Here is a 23,699-nt window from a genome sequence, read left to right as displayed (position 1 = left end):
ACAAATATTGGCAAACCACAACCAGCAATACATTAAAAATATCATATGCCATGATCAAGTGTGATTCATCCCAGGGATGCAAGGATGGTACAATAGCCACAAGTCAATAAACATAATACATCACATAAACAAAAGGGAAGGTAAAAACCACATGATCATATCAATAGATGTCGGAGAAGCATTTGATAAGGTACAGCACCCATTTATGACAAAAACACTCTGCAAAGTGGGAACAGAGAGAGCATTCCTCAACATAATAATGGTCATATATGAGAGACCTACAACCAACAACATATCCAATGGGCAAAAACTAAAAGCTTTCCCCATAAGATCAGGTACAAGACAAGATGTCCACTTTCACCACTTCTGTTCAACATAGCATTGGAAGTTCTAGCCACAGTGATCAGACAAGAAAAAGAAGTAAAAGGCATCCAAACTGGAAAGAAGGAAGTAAAGCTGTCGCTGTTTGCAGATGACATGACTGTGTACATAGAAAATCCTATAGACTCCACCAAAAAACTACTGGACCTAATAAGTGAATTTGTCAAAACACCAGGATACAAAATCAACACTCAGAAATTGAAGGCACTTTTGTACACCAACAATAAAATATCAGAAACAGAAATCAGAAAAAAAATCCCATTTACTGTAACAGCAAGAAAAATAAAATACTTAGCAATAAACTTAACCAAGGACGTAAAAGACCTTCACTCAGAACACTACACAACAATGAAGAAAGAAATTAAGAAAGACACAAATAAATGGAAGCATATACTGTGTTCATGGATCGGAAGAATTAACATCATCAAAATGTCCATACTACCCAAAGCAATTTATGAAGTCAATGCAATACCTATTAAAATACCGATGGCATATTTCACAGATATAGAGCAAACATTTCAAAAATTTATATGGAACCATAAACGACCCCAAATAGCCTCAGCAGTTTTGAGAAAGAAGAACAAAGTTAAAGGGATCACAATACCTGATGTCAAACTGCATTATAAGGCCACTGTAATCAAAACAGCCTGGTACTGGCATAAGGACAGACACATAGACCAATGGAACAGAACAGAGAGCCCAGAAATAAACCCATGTCAGTACAGTCAGTTAATATTTTACAAAAGGGCAGGCATATTAAATGAAGTAAAAATAGTCTCTTCAACAGATGGTGTTGTGAGAGATGGACAGCTATACGTAAAAAAAATAAAACTTGATCATCAACTTACACCATACACAAAAATAAATTCAAGGTAGATAAGGAAAAGAGTTAAATATAAGTCACGATACCATAAAAAAGCCCTAGAGGAGAACATAGGCAGAGAAAAACCTCAGATATTCCACACAGCAATATTTTCACCAACATGTCCCCTAGAGCAAGGGGCATAAAGGAGAGAATAAACTATGGGACTTCATCAAAATAAAAAGCTTCTGCATGACTAAAGAAAACACCAGCAAAATGAGAAGGGAACCAACCTTATGGAAAAATATATTTACCAATGATACCTCAGACAAGAGTGTGATCTCCAAAATATATAAAGAACTTTACATGACTCCACTCCAGGAAATCAAACAACCCAACTGAAAAAATGGACCAAGGACCTGAACGGACACTTCTCCAAGGAGGACATACAGAGGCCCAGAGACATATGAAAGGATTCTCAGCATCACTAGCCATCAGAGAGATGCAACTTAAAACCACAATGAGACACTACTCCACATTGTTCAGAATGGCCATCATAACCAAGTCAACAAAGAAGTGCTGGTGAGGTTGTGGAGAAAAGGGAACCTAGTACATTATGGGTGGGAAAGCAGACTGGTGCAGCTGCTATGGAAAACAGTTTGGAATTTCCTGGGAAAACTAAAAATGGAACTGCCTTTTGACCCAGCAATTCCACTGCTGGGATTATCTCCTAGTAATCCTGTAACACCATTTCAAAACAACCTATGCATTCCAATGTTCAAAGCAGCACAATTTACAATAGCCAAGTGCTGGAAGCAATGCAAGTGCTGATTAGTAAATGGGTGGATAAAAAACTGTGGTACATTTACACAATGGAATACTGCACAGCAGAAAGGAAAAAGAAGCTCCTATCTTTCACAACAGCGTGGATGAAACTGGAGAGCATCATGCTGAGTGAAATAAGCCAGGTGGTGAAAGGCAAATACTGTATGATCTCACCTATAAGTGGAATCTAATCAACAAACAAACAAGCAAGCATAACAGAACCAGAGACTTGGAAATAAAGAAGAAACTGACAGTGATCAGAGGGCAGAGAAGGGGGCCAAGGTGAGAAGGTGGAAAGAAGGGGAAGTGGAAAACAAAGCAGTACGAATAGAGGAGTCATGGGTATGGACAATTGGGGGGTACTGACTGTGGGAGTGGGGCAGGAAGGAGTAGGAGTGAACAATGGGGAAAATGGCAGGACAACTTTAAGTGAACAACAATACATTTTTTAAAATCCTGCCATTTTTGATAATGTGAATGAATTTTGACAGTATTATGCTAAGTAAAATAAGTTGCAAAAGGACAAATGCTATATGATTTTACTTATATGTGGAATATTTAAAAAAATAGAAAAACCAAGTAACTCACAAAGGCTGACAATAGATTGGTGTATGGCAGAAAGCAAAGGGGGAAATGAGTAAAAGGAGTCAACTGTATCGTAACAATGAAACGAGACTTTTGGCAATGAGCAGGATGTATTATATACAGATGTGAAATTATATTGCACACCTGAACCTTACATAATGTTGTCAATCAGTGTTACCTCAATGAAGAAAAGGAAAAAAGAAAAGAATTCTTTACTAGTCTAATAACAGAGAGTCAGGGGAGGAGGTAATAAACAATGAAAATGAAGAAAAGAAATGACAAGAAAATGTCCAACTATGCTGAAAATCAGGACACATCAAAGTTTACATAAAAATGTAAACTCTTTACTTCCAGCCAAGATGGAGGCATAGGAAGATACACTGTGCTTTCTCCCACAACCAAAAGAAGGATAACAACAAATTTAAAAACAAAAACAACCAGAACTGCCAGAAAACTGAACTGTATGGAAGTCTGACAACCAAGCAGTTAAAGAGAAAACATTCATCCAGACCTGTAGGAGGGGCAGAGACAGGTAGCTGAGGTGGAGAAGACTTGTGGCAAGGTGGCAGTTGAAGGACCTAGGTATCCAAGGCAGTGGTAGGTGGACTGGTTGAGGTGGCAGCTGGTAGAGCAAGTGGTCCCACATTTGCATGCAGATAAACTGGGAGGAACAAGTGGGGAGTGAGATAGGCTGCACAACTCAGGGTTCCACTGTGGGGAAATAAAGCCTCAAAACCTCTGACTGAAGAAACCTATCAGGGTTGCAGTGAGAAACTCCCAGCCTCACAGGAAAGTTGGTTGGAGAGACCCACAGGGTCTTAGAACATACAAAAACAACCCACCTGGGAATCAGCACTAGAAGGGCTCAATTTGTTTGTGTGTGGCAGCAGAAGTGACTACAAGCCTGCAAACAGCTGAACAAGTGGCATGTTCCCTCTTGGACCCCTACTCTACAGATAGTACCACAGCACAGTCACATGAATTGCCCAGCCCTGGTGAACACCTAAGGCTCCACCCCTTAGTACGGAACAGCCCCACAGAGACAAAAAAAAAAAAAAAAAAAAACAAGGCCCAAATGAAAGAAGAGATCAAAGCTTCAGAAAAAATACAACTAAGTGACGAAGAGATAGCCAGCCTATCAGATGCACAGTTCAAAACACTGGTAATCAGGATGCTCACAGAATTGGTTGAGTATGGTCACAAAATAGAGGAAAAAGCAAAAGCTATGAAAAGTGAAATAAAGGAAAATATACAGGGAACCAACAGTGATGGGAAGGAAACCAGGACTCAAATCAATAGTTTGGAATAGAAGGAAGAAATAAACATTCAACCAGGATGGAATGAAGAAATGAGAATTCAGAAAAACAAGGAAAGTCTCAGGAACCTCTGGGACAACTTTAAACATTCCAACAACCAATCATAGAGGTGCCAGAAGGAGAAGAAGAAAAGGAAGGATTGAAAACTTATTTGAAAACATAATGAAGAAGAACTTCCTCAATCTGGCAAAGGAAATAGACTTCCAGGAAGTCCAGGAAGCTCACAGAGTCTCAAAGAAGTTAGACCCAAGGGAGCACACACCAAGGCACGTCATAATTACATTAGCCAAAATTAAAGATAAGGAGAGAATCTTAAAAGCCACACACACACAAAAAAAGAGACAGTTACCTAAAAAGGAGTTCCCATAAGACTATAAGCTGATTTCTCAAAAGAAATTCTATAGGGAAGAAGGAGCTGTAAAGAAGTATTCCAAATCATGAAAGGCAAGGACCTACATCCAAGATTACCCTATCCAGCAAAGCTATCACTTAGAATGGAAGGGCAGATAAAGTGCTTCCCAGATAAGGTCAAGTTAAGGTCAAGGAGGTTAAGGTCAAGGAGTTCATCATCACCAAGCCCTTATTATATGAAATGTTAAAGGGACTTATCTAAGAAAAAGAAGATCAAGAATATGAACAGTAAAGTGACAACAAAATCACAACTGTCAACAACCAAACTTAAGAAAAAACAAAAACAAAAACTGACAGTAACCAGAAGGGAGGTGGGAGGGGATAATGGGGGAAAAGGGGAAGGGGTTTTAGGAATAACTATAAAGGACACATGGACAAAACCAAGGTGGGTGGAATCAGGGGAGGGAGGTGGGGATGGCTGGGGTGGGGGGAGTGGTGAGGGGAAAGTACAGACAACTATACTTGAACAACAATAAAAAAATAAAGAAAAAGGAAAAAAACAAACTAAGCAAACAATAGAACTGCAAAAGAATCACAGAAATGGAGATCACATGGAGGGTTATCAGTGGGGAGGAGATGGGGGAAAAGGTACAGGGAATAAAAATCATATTGGTAGGTACAAAATAGACAGGGGAAGTTAAGAATAGCATAGGAAATGCAGAAGCCAAAGAACTTATTTGTACAACCCATAGACATGAATTGGGGGCAAGGTGGGGAATGCGGGTGTGAGGGGGCAGAAAGGACTAAAGGGGGGAATGGGACAACTGTAATAGCATAATCAATAAAAATATTTTTAAAATACCAAAAAAATTGGCAAAGGATCTCAACAAAAAAAGAAAAATTAAAATGTAAACTCTTATTGAGAGATGATTATATCAGACGAGATGAAAATATAAAACCCAATGCTATTCACCCACTAGAAATATTTCTGAAATGATATGAAAGTAAAAGGCAACCCAGGTAAGCATCTTTAGTCATTAAGCATTGTTTTTTTAAAAGAAAAATCTCCAGCAGGAAAAACAAGTGACTAAAATTTTAGAAAAGAAGTGCAAATGGGCAATAAACACTTTAAAATACCTATCAAAAAATTCCAAATGCAAAGGAGATTATTTTCATGTGTTAAATTGCACAGATCAAATAGATCGTTAATAGTGCTGACAAGGTTGTGAAGTATAAATGCCTCAGCTATATTGTCATGGTATGAGGATCACTGGCAATTTGTGTCAAAAAATGTTTGTTTTTTAAGCATGCTTATTTTCAAACCTAAAAATTCTTCTGCAAGAGATTCATCCTGGGTAGGAAAACAGATAAAATTCCTTGCTGCTGTCATTTTTATTTTTAAATAATAAAATGTGGGGACAATCCTAATATCCATCAGTAGGAGATTTGGTTAAATAGACAATGGTATAGCTATAGAACTAAATGCTATATAAGCATTTAAAATGATTCTGTAGATCCATACTTACTGTCATGGAAATATATCCATGTTTTCTGGTTAAATGAATTGCAAATTATAAAATAGTATATAAAACATGGTAACATACACATGTATGTATTTAGGTATAAAATGGTATAAAAGTTTACACATGATTTGTCTGTAGTCATAAAAGGCAAAATACTAACAGTGGTTACAACCAGAAGTAAAATTGTGTGTAACTTTCTAATTCTTTTACCAATTTCCTAATTTTTCCACAATGCACAATTTCTGTTTTAATTTTTCAAAGAATATACTGATGTAGCTAAAAAATGTATAACAGGTATGTAGTAAAGAGTTCCCCTGCTACTCAGTCCCTGTCCACCCAATCTCATCTCCAGGAAACTGTTGTTATTAATTTCATATGTATCCTTTCAGAATTAAGTTATGCATAAATTACAAAATTTGAATATATTTTATTCTGTTCCACCCTTCTCCACAAAATATAACATACATTCTTTGCCTTGTTATTTTAACTAAGTAATGTATTTTGAGAACTGTATATATCAGTATATATCTGATATTTATATATATACATATATATATTTCAGTATGTATGTTTATCTGCTATACTGTGTTGCATCATGTGCATATACCTCTATTTGCTTGTTTGCTTATTTATTTACTTAGAGATGAATTATATTCAGAAAAAGTACAAGTATTTATATATTGGGGATAACAGTAACCATAACAGATGTCAGACGTCTGGATATGCAGTATGATCATCATTTTTTAAATGGGTTACCATGAATATCCAATAGACCAATCTACAGGAAAAGGGCAATGCTAAGCAACACAGACCATGTTTCCCTCACAAGCTCACACAGAGTTAGAGGTGTTGGAGGGTGGGCACCTCAAACGTGTCTGTGCACATACCCTCTGCTCTACTGTGGTTTAGGACTTGAACAGTCCCACCTTCCATCCCTCCCCATCACTGTGTCCCCATCACTGTGTTAAATTATTTCCTGGTCACACCCCACCTTGTGACCTTGCTCCCTAGCTGTACAGGCTCCTGACTTACTACAGCCACTTCCATAAATTAAATCATAACACACAGACTGGCAACACACACATTTTTGCCTCCAGCCCACGTGGCTTCCGCACAATCATGCGAGTAGTGTCTTAGTCACCCAAGGAAAATAAACCCATTCATACTAACCCAGTAAAACACAAGGCTTGTGAAAGGTCACAGGGTTGCCTTGTGGTATCAGGTGCAACCACTACAGCTAGGCTTCAATGGCTACTTTTGCCCACATGGTCTCTGTGTCCAATTTCAGATGCCACGGAAAGAGAGAACACAACTGGTGGCCCATCTTTAGCAGCAGCTAGAGTACAGTCTGTGGCATGGGGGCTGTGCAAACCATGGGTTCTTTACCAAGGACTGGGGAGGATGACTCTGGACATCTCCAGTCCAGGGTGGCAATTCTTCCCCAGCTCTGGCTGGAAAGAATACATTTCAGGACCTTCTTGTCCCGGCTGAGTTGGCTCAGGGTGAAGGGTGGGGTCAGCAGGGGGATGCTTCTAGCTCAGTCCCGAGGCTGGTTACAACCAGAAGTGGTCAGGAGGACAGACATGCTGTCAGAAGGTTGTAAATAGCCTGGCAGGACAGCTATGCTGGCCACCAGGGCCCCAGACCACAATGCAATATTTTCCACCTTTGCTTCAGACCATAGCATCATTTAGGAACATGGTTGTGAGACAGGGTAGCTTTGAGCACCACTCATATCTTGGATTCTGACTCATAATAAGAATGGAAGTTGGGAAGGGTTGTGAACTCAAAAAATTTGGGAGCTAGGTCTCTCTGATAATCAGAATCACTCTCTTTTGAGGGGGGGATGCCCTTTAGTAGCTGAGTTGTATAATCATGGATATTTATAAAATAAAGTTTTACTTTTTATTTTATATTTAAAAGTATATTAAAGTAGGGCAGACTTTTTATTGGTGTTCAGCTCTATGAATTCTAACATGTATAGATTCATGTGACCACCACAGTCAGGGTAAAGAATGATTCCACGGCCCCAACACTCCTTCATCAGCCTCTTGACAGTCACACCCTCCCCCTGCCCCAACTTGGGGAGCAATAGATTGTTCTCTGTAGTTTTAGTTTTGTTTGTGTGAGGGTGTCATATAAATTGAATCATACAATACATAACCTTTCTTTCACTTAGCATAACACCTTTGAGATTCATTCAAGTCACCATTTTTTAAAGAAACAAAAGTTTAACCTGGGTCATTTAAGTTGGAATTGCGAGGAAACTTTGGGTTAAGCCTCAGATAATATCTTAAAAAGCACGTATTGAAACTTATCAAACCCAGAGTCCAGATAAAATTATACAAAACTGATCCAGGGAGAAGATCTAAAAATTACTGCATGGCTGGATCAGTTCCCCCAGTTCTTCCTGAAGGCATTCGCTTTCTCCGTGATGCCCCACCAATTTGCAATTTAAATTAGAATCACAGCTTGGTAAACCACCCAGACTTTGTAACGTCAGCCAGTCCCCCTCCCAAGCTGTTGATGGACCAAGACATGCAAGTATGATAAAAATAATACAGTGACATCAAAGAGAGAGGGACCTAGGTGGGCAGGTCAGCATTTCCTCAACTAGGGGGTACAAACCACTTGTGGTTAAAAAAAACATTTAGATCTCACATGTACATGACTTTAAATGCCACTTAATCACATCACAAGAAAATAATTATCTTTCCATTTTCATTCTAATCAAATCTTTTGATTACATCATGGAGAAAGTCTGAAGTGCTAAGATGTTGTTAACACCTCTCTAATAGTTTTGATTCTCTTTAACAGAAAAAAAAAAAGAGGCAGAACATGGTACAGGCAATTTAATTGCACCATTTGGTCTTTATGGATATTTTTTATTTCCAACAAGTGATGGTTTTCCTTTAGGATAATGATAGAAAATTTCATGTTTAAGTAAATAAGTTAACTCAAAAGTTATGAATGGGCTTCAATACCATGTAAAGTAAACAAAGATTTCAATATGCATGGATACATCCAAAAATAAATCATGAAGATGGCACCCAAATGACTGAAGGTTGGAGAACCATGTGTCAGATTTTAGGTAGAATTTGATGATGCTGTGATTGTGGAGGCCTAGAAAGACTGCCCCAGGGCCAAGACAAAGCTGGATGGTCACTCAGCTCTTCTATGATGGTGCATGCCTCCAGGCTATCGGTGCTGATTATGCAACTAATCCCAGTGGGCCTCCCTTCACCTCAAAGCTTGGCTTGGCTTCAAAAGGAATTCCGTCAGCGCTGACACAATTTGTTCTCCTGTGGGCTGAATGCCTTCTTTTCCCCATCATATTCTTCCTTTATACTCCTCTGCACCACTGTCCCAAGGTTCTTCTGTCATTCTGCAGGTGCCAACTTTTGATCAAGGCTGAACAGAAATTCCCCCAGGCTGACCCTTGTGGTCAACCCTTAACCTCTCCTTGTTAGCAAGACCCCTCTCTCCAGGCTGGACTTCTTTTTATGCCAAATCACCAAATCAAAGAGGTGTTTGCCTTCTGCGCAGGTTCATCTCTAAAATGTGCATCTCTGAACACCTCTACCCTATCCAATAACTGAAGCCAAAAGAAATGTGAAGAAGGATGGACAGCTCTGAGCTGTTCAGGATATGGCACTGGGAGCTGAGGCCAGTGACCCAGCTGCACAGGGCTTCTATCCTGTGGAGAACAGCTTGGAGCAGAGATGGCATTACAAACTCAACATTCTCAGGGACCTTAAGGGCGTGAACATGAAAGGTGATGAGGAGCCATAGAGATTGCTGACTTCCACTCTCAGGGTCAGTTCTACAACCAAATGGGTTCCTCCAACTGTGGGTCATCCTGGCTCCAGCTTCTGCACCTCTCCATTGGCCTGAGAAGACCCCAGCTTTCCTCATCTTGACAAAGGTCCAAGTTATGCCTCTTGTCTTCCAGGCACTCCCATCAGCTGAGTGATGGTCATACCTCTTCCAGACACAACCCAGGAAGGGGGACCCACAATAGTAATATGATCCAACATACTTATGACATTGAATCACTACAACAACTTAACTTAGGAGGTAAGAGTGCTCGATATCCTTGTCTATAAAGAAGAAACCAGATATTAGAAAGGTGATTCAGCTTACCCTGCAGCAAATAAGTGCCAGAAGCAGGATGACAAAGTGGTAAAGCCTGTTTCTAAGGCCCACCCTCTCCAAGTCATGGGAGGACATCTTACAGCTAACATCTAGCCCACAAACATGTCCTTCCTGGTCCATAAGTGTTCTATAACCATCATAAATCAGTAAAACACAATTATAAATGGACAGTTCATATATTTAAAATGCCATTTCAAGTTTTTTTCTTACAAAACAGCAAAACTTAAAAGATCTGGCAATACAGGGATCACAAAATGCCTATTGGAACTGACTTGTGGTCGTCTTTTCTAAATGGGACAATTTCCCTCCAACTGGACCAGCATCCTCTCTAAATGGGACTTGTGTAAGTAGAACAATTCCCTCCCTCTCCTCATTGTCCCACAGCCAACTTCATTCATTCATGGCTGTGCCCTCAGAGTCCCTGAGGATGCTGAGTTTGTGATGCCATCACTGCTCCAAACTGTTTCTACACAGGATAGGAGCCCTCTGCAGCTGGGTTACTGTCATCAGCTCCCAATGTCATATTCAGAACAGATCAGAGTGTCCATCCTCCTGCACACTTCCCTGGGCATCAGCCACCAGAGTGGTTAGAGGTGCTCAGTGGTTCACGTGGTACAGAAGACCTTGCCTGCACAGTTGTCATATGAATCACGTCCAGATTGTAGTACCTATAAAAGTGGCTTTGACATAAGTACTTCCCAAGGTCATTTATGCCTATTTCCTCCTCTTCATTCTTGTCAGGAAAGAACAATTGAATTATGTCAGGTTCCTTTGCTCCTGGAGAAATGACTGACAGGCAGAGATTTGGCCATGTTACCCAAGAGTGACTGGTTAACAGAGATGTTAGTGCTAGAGAAAAAATAAGAAAGGGGGCTTGAAGTTAAAATTTTGCCACCACAGAGCTTTGCAATGACTTAACTCATTTTTCACAGAATTAATAATTCAGATTGTACACTATTTCTGCTGGAAGTGGCCATAAACTGCAGAGAGTTTAACCAACCACTTCTGAAAATGGAGATTGATCCTGGGAAATGCTATCTCCACTTTAAGCCATCTCACTCCAGCAAAATGAAAGCTCAGAGATGATTTCATATCTTCATTAAAACCATCAAAGCAGAAACATAATGCAAAGAGGCTGCCAAAGCAGAGAACATTCCCCACACTCTGGCAGCTTTGGGGAAGTCAGGAGATTTGGGTCCTGATTAGCTTGCAGAAAGCCATCACGGTGAAGGAAACCACACACATAAGCCCCCTAATTCTAGCATCACCATCAAGGCAGCCACGTTGCCATGGATGTTGCTGAGGCTGGAACAAGAATGAGAAACCTAACAATAGCCAGAGGGGAGGGGACAGTGGGGAGAAGGGATTTCAGGAACTACTATGAAGGACACAGGGACAAAACCAAGGGGGAGGGTGGAAGCAAGGGAAGGAGGTGGGTTTAGAGGGGTGGGGGGAGGGGTGGGGAGAAAATACAGACAACTGTAATTGAACAACAATAAAATAATTTAATTTTTTAAAAAAAAGAATGAGAAACCAGAGGACACACACACTAAGTGAGGCATACTCAGTTGAGTTAGGAGCAAAGTTAATTCAACCTTCCTAGGACCTCAAGAAGTTACCTAAGAACCCCACCTTTAAAAAAGACCTCAAACACTGCTAGAAAGAGCGTCTATAACATCTACCACCTATTTGGGGGTGGATCTGAAGCCTTTAAGTTACAGTAGAACATGACTCCATTTTTGGTTAGGTCAAAGACGCCTACAGATAGATGTTTGGCCAGTCATGTCAGGGTCTGTACTGGGTAGTATGTTAGACTCAAACCCCAGCCTGTCACCGAAAGGGGCCAGAAAGACAGCAAGCCTTTGATAGCTGTCTTCATCACCACCACCTTTGACCCCATGCAACCATTACCATTGCAAAAGCCTGAGAGATCCTTTTAAAATGTAAGGTCTTGGCTGCAACATCACCTTCTCTGTGAGTCCTTCCCTACCCACCTATTAAAATTGCACCCTCCCTGCCTACCTCTCTCCCTACACTTTCTCTACAGCATTTGCTTTTCACCACCTGCCATAGATGTGATATACTTATTCATTTATTGATCATCTCCTCCCCACCTCATAGTAAGTGAGCACCACAGAAATTTTTATCTGTTTTTCCCCCTGCTCTCTCCCCAGTGACTGTAACAGTGCCCAGCACAGAGTAGGTATCCAATAAGTATGGTAACTATGGAAGCAATGGCTGAGTCACCAGCATCTGTATCCTGTATTCTCTCACCTAGTCTCTCGAGACCCACATGTAGAAAGCCTAATAAAAAGCTGGGGCCAGTTTGTGGCCTTGGAACAGAACCACCAATTCCTAACTATCCCTCACACTTAACTGTATATACCCAACAACTATTGATTGAGCACCTACTGTGTATCATGCACCAATCATTCTGGGCTCTGGAGAAACAGGCATGAACAGACAGAGAAGATCTCTGCTCTCAAGGACTTTTCAGCACAATAGAGGGAGACAGTCAATGAAAGGAAAAATGAACAAGATCATTTCAGACTGCAATAAGAAGTATGAAGTAAATCAAACGAGGTGGTGATGGGAAAGGTAAGCTAGTTCGGACTGGGTGGCTCAGGAAGTTGTCTTTAAGGAGGTAATATTTGAACTGGAACCTGCATGATGAGAAGCAGTCAGATATGGGCTACAGCAAATGCAAGAGTGCTAAAGCCTAAGCCTAAACTCCCACACAGCCTCTCTGACCCACCCTGGGCGATGGCCCCTGCCCCATGACCCCACAATGCTAGGAGTGTTCTCTTTCTCAGTAAGTCTTGCTATTGGACTTGCCTGCCCCTTCAGCCCATTAACAAAGAGATCTTTCTCATCTTCATTTCCAGGGCTTAGCACAGTGCCTGGCATAGAGTAGGTGGTCAATAAATGCGTGCAGAACTTAAGTAATCGGAACCAACTTTACTTTGTGATTTGACTGTAAGCAAAGGTGAGGTCCTGGGATGAATATATTTAAAAAAAAAACATCCTTATAAGACCACCTGTCCCTTGCAAAAGTTCTATATGCCCATTGAGACTGAAATAATCTGCCACCTCCTCCAGGAAGGGTCCCCAAATTCCCCTGATTGGCTTATGTCTACTCTTCCTGCTACTATAGAGAAACCAATAGGTATCTCTATTATGATACCTGTCACCATCTGACTTATGGCAAAATATCGAAGAACATCTAGTGACCCTATCAAACAATGAAGTGGCAGGATCTGTAGCCCATTCAACTCTAGGTCCTTAGTACTTAGCTCAGTAAAAGCATGATGAAACAAAACAAAAACAAAAACAATGACTAATAATGACAGCTAACACTCATTGGACACCTTCTACATTCCAGAAAGAATCTGAGCACTTTCACATGTTCTTAATCACTTGCTCCTTACAGCAGCCCTACTTAATAGGCATTATGATCTGTCCCAGTATGCAGGTGAAACTGGGGCACAGAGAAGCCATTGGCTGGTGGACACTTAAATGGCAGATGGTGGAACTGAGATTCCAATTTGTTCATTCTGGTTCAAGAGCCTGAACTTTGAATCACTGCTAAGATGGCCTCCCCTGACACTTTGCTGTCCTTACATGCATTTGAATCCATCTCATCCATGCCTTTGACTCTGGGCTGCTCTCCCTCCCTCCACAAATGCTCCCTGAGGAGCATGGTGCCACCCAAGCCTGTGCATCTCCCCACCAGCCTCAGGGTGGGACTGGGACTCTTGCACCCAGCAGTAAGCACTGAGGCAAGGGAACCCTGAGTGAGTGCAAAGCCCCTTCCTCATTTGTGCTGATGGCTATCAGCTCAACAAAAGGCAAGCTTAGGAAGCTCCACTCTCATGGACACTCTCTAAGTTGCTTCTGTTGACAATATATGGGAAGTCCCAGGGACAATTTTCTACAGTGGAGTTCCTGCTTGTGCAGCTAAAAATGTATGTACAGAGAAACAACATTGTCTTCCCATTGGACAGTACCAACCTGAAACTGTCTGAGAAAGCAAAGTGATACCTTGCCCTGCCACTATGTTTAAGCCTCATGCCATGCATTGTAGAGTGGAAGAAAAGGAACTTTGCATCCTGACACTTTAAAGACACCCTGTCCTACATGAGCCTCATAAATTTGTTGTTTCGTAACTTTAAATACTCGATTTAACAGTTTTATCTTTCAGTTACAGTTGACATTCAGTATTACTGGTACTTTGCATTAGTTTCAGGTGTACAGCATAGTGATTAGACAATCACATACTTTACAAAGTGTTCCTCCAATATTTCTAGTACCACCTGACACCACACATAGTTACTACTTGATGCGAGTCCTCTCTGCCCAGCTGCCTGTCTCTGCCCCCCTACAGGTCTGAATGAATGTTTCTTCTTTAACTCCTTGGCGGTCGGACTTCCATACAGTTTGATTTTCTGGCAGTTCTGCTTGTTTTTTGTTTTTAAATTTGTTGTTGTCCTTCTTTTGGTTGTGTGAGGAGGCACAGTGTGTCTACCTACACCATCATCTTGGCCAGAAGTCCCAATCTGTACTTCCTAATCCCTTCCCCTTTTTCACACAGTACCTCAACCCACCTTTCATCTGGCAACCTTCCTCTGTATCTATGAGTCTGTTTCTGTTTTGTTGATTTCATTCTTTAGATTCCACATAGAAGTGAAATCATATGGTCTTTGTCTTTCTCTGTCTGACTTATTTCACTGAACATAATACCCTCTAGGTCCACGCATGTTATCACAAATGGTAATATTTCATTATTTTTTATGAGCCTTATAATTTTTAAAAATCAAGGGGTGGCCCTCACCCCTAAGTTGCTGTCTTACTTTTATGACACTGACGCCTGCAGGTATATAATGATCCAGGTAGATATAATCATGGGGACACTACTGATTTTCTATCAGTGACAGTAGTGAAGAAACCTGTGGGGTATTCTTTAAATACCTGCAGTACACTTTATTCGGGGAACCCTGCTATTCTGAAGGCTAGACTATCTTGCAAATACTGCAAGTCAAAATGCTCATATTTTTTAAAGATTTTATTTATTTATCTTTAGAGAGGAAGGGAAGGAGAGAAGGAGAGAAATATCAATGTATGGTTGCCTCTCATTAGTCCCCTGCTGGGAACTGGTCTGCAACCCAGGCATGTGCCCTGACTGGGAATCCAACCACAATCGTGTAGTTCGCAGGCCCGTGCTCAATCCACTGAGCTACACCAGCCAGGGCTAAAATGCTCATATTTGTTTGGATTTTTCCTTTGGCTTTTCTCTTCCTATCATTAACACATCAAAGGAACTGAAAGTGAGAAAAATGGCTAGATTTACTGAAGCTGGGTTTTCTGTAAACCCCAGCAGTGTTCCCCATGGTGTTGGTGTGTACCCCATCTCAGTAATTTTAGGTATGACATAGACATACTAAATATCACTGAATCTCACAGGGAGAAAATGCCTTATCTTTTCCACTTCACTTTCAAGCCTTCTGATTACACCAGGGGAAAAGTTTCATATTGATACTAGTATGTCTTTAACTGCTTTTACTAGTAGCAAGCCCAACTATTCTCTTTTAAACAAAGATGGGGCAGGCTTGGAACATTCTAGTCACCTTAGGGAACAAAACTCAACAGCACTGTTATGTTGTCAATCTATTTAGTTTTATGATACTTTCTAATTATGGCAACTAATGCTGGTTTTCCATTTAGGGTGGTTTTCAAGTAAGTTGGTTTTTACAAATATGTATTTTAACTATATCTGCATAATGTGTGTTAGGTTTACAAATGCACAGTGTGCCTCTAGAAGGGTACACGAAAACAGACATCTGTGATTACTCTGGGGAGGGAAGTGTATGGCAGGGTCACAGGCTGGGAAAGAAGAGAATAATTTCATTAAATATCCTTTGTCAATTTGAAGTTTGCATTATGTGAACATATTATCTATTCTAAAATATACACTGAAGGGAATACAAATAAGCCCAGTTCTTTATGAAAAAATTATCATTTTTAAGCGTGTTAACCAAAAATAGTAAAAGAATAATAGCAGAGGACATGCTGGGTTTGGCCATATATCAGGAAGGCAGTACAAAAACATCTGAAGCCTGGAAAATCCTACCCTCAGAGAATGGGAGCGTGATGCTAACCCCCAGAAAATGGCAGGGAGAGGTCCTCAGGCCTGTACCCAGAACAGACACCCCTAGTTTCCTTACACATGGAAGCTGTTGGCACCGAGATGGAATCTCTGATTTCAAAGCTTAGGAGGAGACTCCCAATGAATGGATTTGTGCCCAGGAAATCCATGTGACACTCAAGCCCTGTTTAACACAACCAGTCCTCTGGTCCATGTTCCTTGGAAAAACATGGTCAGTAACTTCCCCTTGCCCCTCTCCCTATGCCATTATCCTTTGGAGAAAGTCCCTGGGACTGCCGCCCTGGACCAATAGACCAGCTGTGTAACTTGACAGGTAGCAATTGCCTCTGAAATGCTAAGTTATTTCCACTCACAGGTGGCTTTTACCCACCTTGTGAAGCTGCTCATGGACTATAAAACACTTGAGCCCATCAGCACAGCCCATTAGGAGAACAAAGAAATAGCAGAGCTGGCCCACAGCAGCTGGGCGCTGAGCCTGGCAATGGCAGACATGTGACAAATAAACGGATTAATGTGTCCAGGGGCAAGTTCTGGAAGACAGTGAGTCCCACAGTGGTAGATTGACTATGTGACCTTTCAGACCCTCCAGCTGGACTCAGCCCAAGAGCTTACCTACCCACTGCCCCTACGGCTGAGCCCTTGCTTGTCCAGGCGGCCTCCCTCCAGGTCCTCCAGTGGACCCTGAAGAACAGAGAGACATGTACTTCCACCCCTTCCCACCCACTCTATCATGCAACCATTCAGAAATGATTTGTGGGGTCTAACCAAAGGCAAGGAAATTATTCTACAGTCCTGCATGCCTGTGCATGGAGGATCAGCAAGCATGCAGGTAAACAGCACCTGTTGGACAGTGGCTCCGCCCAGAACCTGTTAGAGACCTGGGATGTGCCTCTAGATAGCTGGGCAGTCTAGCAGCCCCTGAAGAACATGCCTACCATAGCATCTTATCTGCTGGTGAGTGTCAGCCCACATGTTCCCTCATTTCAGGACAGATGCTTTGAGAGAGATGGCATAGGTGACAATCAAACACCAAAAATGGGTATAGTTCCTTGACCAGAAGAGATGCTGCTGGTTGCAGAGAAAAGCAGGGTGTGAGGGCCCCTGCTGAGCCAGGCATTCACCACTGGTTCAGTGGATCCCCAGCACAGAAGTCATCTTGGGGAGATTTTCATCCAATATGGAAGCGTTGTATCTCATTGAAGCTAAGACCCCATCCATCATCAGATACATCCTAATTTCTATAATGTGGGGGGAAATATGCTCCTTAGAATCTATGGTAAGTGATAGTTTCACATTTTTAACCTAAGGGTAAGCCCATTCTTTAAAAAAAAATTTCACTGAAGCTCTTCCACCATCTTTCTAAGCTCCAGAGGGAGCAAAGCCAGCTCTTCAAAAAGACAGTTCTGCTGGCCCATTCTGTGTTCTTCAGTGCCTGACAAGAACTGCACATGTGCAGGAACTAGTGTATTTCCAGAGTGCTGGGGGCTGACAGAAAGCTGCAAGGTGAGTGGGGATTTATGGACTAGATGGTTCCACTTAATCAGGACGTGTGACATCCTCCTGGACTGAGGCAGGAAACTCCTTATGAAGACAAATCTACATGGACAGTGACCTGTGTGCACTCGACAAGCATGGATCTGGGTGTGTCACACATTGACCACTTTGTTAAAGACAATTCAAGCCTTCTGCATGAACTACTTCCCTCACCTCTGCTTTTGGTGTTATTTCTTTCCAAAGTTTGTCCTTGCAGATTAATTTCTAAACTGAAATGAGCTGGATACAGTGATAGACATTATTCTGTGTTTTTTTATTCGTTCTTATTTAGACGGTTGTCTCTGAGGCAAACACTGTGTCTTCTTTGTCTTATACCATCCCCAGAACATCATCCACACTGAACAAATAAATAAGCAGTGGAGTGGAGCCTAAAATTTAAAGAATGTGCTCATCTGTCAAAACGCTGACACCAGAGCAGAGTCGATTATCACATATTAACTTGCTCTTGTTGGCATTTCAGTGCATTTAAAGAAGATTCACTTCCTCTTCACAATGCTCCCATGCCCCCCACCCATCACTGAAAACTAGCAAAACAGAGAACACTTTATACAAAATTCAGCTTCCCCCAAGACTCTAAAAACTATCAGAAAAGTCACAGCTTGTATCTCTTTACAAAAGATGAAGACCCTGAATATTGTCTCACTCCCAACCCTTAGTGGATGATAGCACCCTAAATATAATCTTAGATCAGGGGAAGCATTCTCACATATACTGTCGTAATTGATTTTTACAAGATTGTAAAACAGGTCAGGCATCATTCCCTTGTTAAAGGTGAACAAACTTACAGCCAGAACCGTGAATGACTTTTTATCAATGGGGAGAGAGCAAAAGTGAAGATAAAATCAAAACAGAGCTGAAAGGAGAATTTAAGGCCAAGAACCTTGTCTCATGGGACTACTTTTGCAGCAGTTAATTAACTCCTCAGCCCCACTGGGTGACAGCAGTGGGGCCAGAAACCAATCATGTCAATATTAATAGTACTGATAGTAATAACAGGCGTGTTGGTAGTGAAACAGTAGGGGTAACAGTGGCAACAGTAGTAACATCACTGCCTTATCTTTAGGTACCATAAAAGTTCCAGGCACTTTCATATACAGTGTTTCATTCACTCTCCGAAAGAACCTCCTATGACAGTTACTGCAGGTGCCCTTCTATGTCGAGGAAACCGAGATTCAGAAAGATCACTCGACTTCGAATCACCCAGCATCCATGTGACCATTTCTAGCCTCTAGCAGGTCCCATCCCAGTTGCTTTGTCAGTGTGGTCTCACTTTGCCTACCTGGCCAAGCAGCTAGCTGACCCCATCCTGTAAGCAAGCCCAGCTGCTACTGTGGGGAGGAAATTGGGAGAAGGTAATCAGGCAAGACGGACAGATGAGACAAGCTTCTGTGAAAGGATCTTAGTAAATACATGCAGGGAGGATCCTGCCACGGAGGGCTAGGCTCTCCTTGGGTGGCCTGACCTGGGCTGGTTCCCAAGAGGGGCTCCAGTTGGGGTCACGGGGGGTGCAGGCTCTGTTTCTTGGTCTCTCTGGCCAATGGTGAAACTCTGGTTGAATCACCCTGCCTTCGGGCACTGTTTGTCAAATCCTGGGTCATCTTCGTCCACCCACAGAAAGAAGTATCTCCTTTGGGTTGAGGGTAAAGCTATTAATTTTCCACTGTCCATCAGTCTGGGCCTCTGGGCCCAGGAAGTCATCCCTATGGGCTTAGCAGGACAGGTCACATGAGATGCACCACCATCAACTGTGCAACTCCACTTTTGGAAAACACAGTCCACCACAATGGGTACAGAGGCTCTTTGGCCAGGTCTACCCAGTGGACACTGGCTTTCTGGTGGCAAGCTGTGCAGAGCAGGGTTGGAGCACTTGGCTGGAAATGCACACATGTGTGCCAGGGACTTCTGGTCCTAGCTTTCATCAGCTTGCTTTGTGACCCCAATTCACATGCTCTCTCCTTTTGGGGCTCCAGTGTTCACATCTGTTAAAGAGTGGGGGCAGCAGGCAGGGAGGAGGCATCATATCACCTGCCACTCAACTTGTGGAACTCAGGAATAGAGTGAGAACATGGGTTTTTAAGGACCTCGGAAATTCTCACCATTTCTGCAATTAATGTATATTATTTGAATGATAATCAAGGATAAAACACACAGAGAGAAATGTTCTGGAAATTATGGGGACAGGATTCAAATGGGGAAGTATTACCTTAGCATAGCTGGCAATTCACAACCAGACCCCTGAGCTAATTGTTCTCTTAGAAATATGAAGGGGGAAAGGGAGGATAAGTCAGACCCTGAGAAGTAGAGTTGTCAGTGTGTTTGATATTATATAAAACCTACCAAGACTCAGCTGAGAATTTTAGCAGAATCTAAATGTGCTATAAAAAAAAGCATGGCTCCCATCTCTAAGGTTCACAGCTAAGCTGGCTTAGAATCACACATGCCATAGTTAAAAATAAAAAGCAGCCATCCCTGAGTGACATGAGCTCTGGGCAGGAAGCCTGAGGTATGATGCTTATGGTGGAATGGGGAGAGGGGAGTGCAGAGACCACACAGGGTGCAGGTGTTTATTGGAGGGCACAATATCTAACAGCCAGATACTCATAATTTTGTTATTTTATACTTAAAAAGCACTTTACATTGGCTAAGGGTTTCATAATGATCTCCAGAACTCCCCGCAAGGAAACCCTGCCATTCATTAGAGTATGACCATGGCTGATATGCCCAGGACTCTGCTGTCTGACCCACTGGCCTCCCCAATCCCGGGGTCTGGGTCCCACTCTGTCCTTGATCACCTCATATGCCCAGATGGGATGCCAGCTTGGAAGCACAGGAACTGCCATTCTGGGCCACCTTATTTCACTGAGCCAACATAATGGTGCCACGACCACCCTTAAGCCAGCTACCCTGGCTGGGCTCCACTGGAGGCAGACTATGCCTGTCTACCTCCTGACAGAGGCCCACGCTCCACCCCTTGCCCCCACAACCATGACCAGTGAAAGCTAACTGGCAAAGGTGACAAGTCAGCCCTGTTGCCTCCATTCTTGCAAATCCAGGACCCTCTATTATGAGCCCAGTGGGGTCCTTCTAGTGAAGTTGTCCTTTGCCCAATATACTTAGGACTTTCCACTTCCTAAAGGTTTACTTTTATCATTTCTTTTTTTAATTTATTAAAAAAATTTAATTTTTTAGCTGCTCAGCTACTGTGCAGCTACCATGTTACCTACCCCTTTCCCAGTTCCATTACTATGCAGACATTTCTAGAAAGTCTTCATAGGGCCAGGGGAATGGTCAGAAGAATTCTGTGAACCATGTGTTACGGGAAACCCATATATTACACCAGCCCCCGGGATGCCTTGATCAGCCCCTACAGACATTGGGAGGTAAATGGACATTGAACAGCAGAGACTGTCACCTTCCAGAAGCTTCAGACTATGCCCAGACACCACAGCCGGTGACTCTCATCCCCAACAGTGCAGGGGAGGAGTGGGAGAAGTGTACATATGATTGGCTGCCCCACAACTCTGGCCAGTCTTCAGAGTGCCCACCAGTATCCCAAACTCCCCACCCTGGTGGATGGTCTAGAAGCATCACCCAGCGTTGCACTTTTAAAGCACTTGAGAAAGGCTTAGTGAGGCAAACAGGGCAGGGACTGCTTCCCTATCCAATGTGATGAATGGAAAAACCGAGGCTCAAAGAGTTTTAGGAATTTGCTCAAGCTAAGTGACAGAACCTCACATGCAGGCTTCCTTTCACTATTCTAAGACCACTAACTCAGGCTCAGAGGGATAGGGTCTCAGTCCGGTTACCAGAGCAAACATCTGGAGCTGCAAATGAGCCTGTAGAGGAGAACTTTCTCATTCTGGCACTTCTGTGGACGCCCTCTCATTCGGCCTGAACTACGGCGACTTCGCCCAAACACTAAGCCCTGTCGCAAGGGGGTCGTCCTGTTCTAATTTTCCATCCTTCTCAGGGTCCTTCAGATGCCAGAAAAGACCTGAGGACAGTCGGGAGAGAGCTGTGTGTAGGTAGATAGTGCGTGTTCTTCCTGACCCTTCCCTGAGCACCTTGCTCCTCCAAAGGCTGGACCCGGAGTCATCTCCCTCGGCTCATTTTGAGGTGGGCTCCAGCCCTCCCGTCCCTCCAGGCGACTCCGGTGATAGTGGCCCTTTGCCAGTCAAGAAAAAGCTTGTCCAGAGGGAAAAAACAGAAAATTCTGGGTAAATTCATCCTCTAACACCCCCCCCCCTCACGTGTCAGCCTGAACCCACACAACAAGCCGCATAAAGGGGAAGAGAAAACGGAAGGGTGGCTCTAAGAATAGAGCCGGTTGGGAACCGGGCGCGGCGTGGGGCTCCCCTCCTTACCTGTACCAGTCCAGCCCGCGTCCGTAGTTCCTGTCGAAGAAGTGGGGCTCCGTGCCCAAGGCCCGAACGTCCGGGTGCACTCGGATAAACTCCAGCACGGCTCTGGTGCCTCCCTTCTTCACGCCCACAATGAGGGCCTGGGGCAGCCGCTTGGTGCCCAGCCTGGGCGAGCCCGAGAGATTGGAAGCCGGGAGGCGCGGGCCGGGTACGGCGGCTGCAGGTGCGCTCGGAGTCGGCCCCGGAGGATCGCAGGGGCGGGACTTGTGAAGTTTCTGGCCGTCCGCGCTGGGGCCTCGAAGGCAGCGGGGCGCGCCGAGGCGGCGACTCCGACCGAGGTCGTTGCAGCAGCACAAGAGGTTGTAACACAGGTAAGTGCAGGAGAGCGACAGCGTGAAGGCGAACAGCAGCCTGCGCGCCCTTCGCGGCTGAGGTGGCCCCGTGCGGCCCAGGACCCTATAGGCCATGGCTCCCTGGGCCCGCGCCCGGGGGCATGGTTTCCGAGGGGGCGCGGGCGGCGGAGCTCCTGGGGCCCTGCGGCCGCCTAAAAGGCTGGAGCAGCTCTGCCCAGGCCAGGAGGGGTCCGATGTGGGGGGCGCGGTCTTTTCCAGGAACTGCCGGCTAGGGACGTGCACCTTGCCTTGGGGGCCGGGGGACGGCGGCTCCTCTGGGGACTGGCGGCAGCGCCTCCAACATCGCCCAGTCCTAGACGACGGGGCTCCAGGCGGTGGGGCGGCTCCCGGCGCTTCTCCCCTCTTGGACGCACTGGATTCGGAGCGCACCCAGCGCCCGAAGCCCCATTTCCGAGCCCCGGCTGCAGCCCGGCGTGCGGACCGGCGGCAGGCCGCAAGGTGGCGCCGGTGAGGGCCGCTTGGGGCTCCCCGGGAATGCGAGGCGAGCGCGCTGCGGGCTCTATTTAAGGAGTCGCCTGACGTCAGCCGCGCGGGTCCCCGGAGCCCGCGCCCCGACCCGGGTCCCGGCCCGCCCCGCCCCGCATCTTCTTACCCCTCCCCAACAAGGTCGTACTCCAGGGAGCTCTGGCCAGTTTGTGGTGCGGTGGGGACAGGGCGTGGAAGCATCTACTTCAGGAGGCTGGACACCCACACCACGCTGGCCTTCCGACACCGAGGGGCGGGAGCCCAGGTCGAAATTGGATTGGGCACAGACCCAAGCACTCCTCACTGATAAACGGTCCCACCTCACTGACATACGCAAGCACAAACACAGGTATATACGTACCCTGACCCGGACACACCGCCACACCCACGTGAGGTGGGGAGGGAGAAATCTCCTAACCCTGGCATAGAAACACGGACAGGGACACTCCCCTCTGCCCGCCGCCTCTGCTCCCATCTCACCAAACAGACACAGAGCCTGGAATCCGTCACCCGTGCCTTGCGCGAATACACGCGCGGGACAGGGGACACCGCTGCGAGATGGGGGACACACGTTCTAGAGCGGCTGCACGGAAGAGCCAAGCGTGAGTGAGATTCCGTGACTATTGAGGGAGCTCCTTAGCCTCGCCCCCTCCCCCCGCCCCTTGCTGACTCACACCCAGGCAGCTTGCTCCGTCTCACACCCATGACGCGTGCGCCCCCATCCTACTGTCATTCCATCTCTCACTAGACCTGAGGGAGAGCCAACCCCAAAGGAGCGGACTCAGCGCAAATGGGTTCCCTCTTA

At 44.3% G+C, this 23,699-nt stretch overlaps 1 protein-coding gene across 1 annotated transcript in view; it reads right to left on the bottom strand.

The window, feature by feature from the left end:
- HS3ST2 (heparan sulfate-glucosamine 3-sulfotransferase 2) overlaps positions 1-22,887 on the bottom strand; it is a 145,644-nt gene extending 122,757 nt beyond the window's left edge. Inside the window, exon 1 of the mRNA XM_053671472.1 lies at positions 22,020-22,887. Within this exon, the coding sequence (XP_053527447.1) occupies positions 22,020-22,483 (464 nt within the window). The 5' untranslated portion in view covers positions 22,484-22,887. The remainder of the gene's footprint in view (positions 1-22,019) is intronic.
- Between the last annotated feature and the right edge of the window lie 812 nt (positions 22,888-23,699).

The sequence above is a fragment of the Artibeus jamaicensis genome, unplaced genomic scaffold (assembly GCF_021234435.1).
Source record: "Artibeus jamaicensis isolate MK-2021 breed Jamaican fruit bat unplaced genomic scaffold, CSHL_Jam_final contig_700, whole genome shotgun sequence".
Classification (NCBI taxonomy): domain Eukaryota; kingdom Metazoa; phylum Chordata; class Mammalia; order Chiroptera; family Phyllostomidae; genus Artibeus; species Artibeus jamaicensis.
The sequence above is the reverse complement of the archived record's forward strand: the minus strand, read 5'-3'. Positions and strand labels throughout refer to the sequence as shown.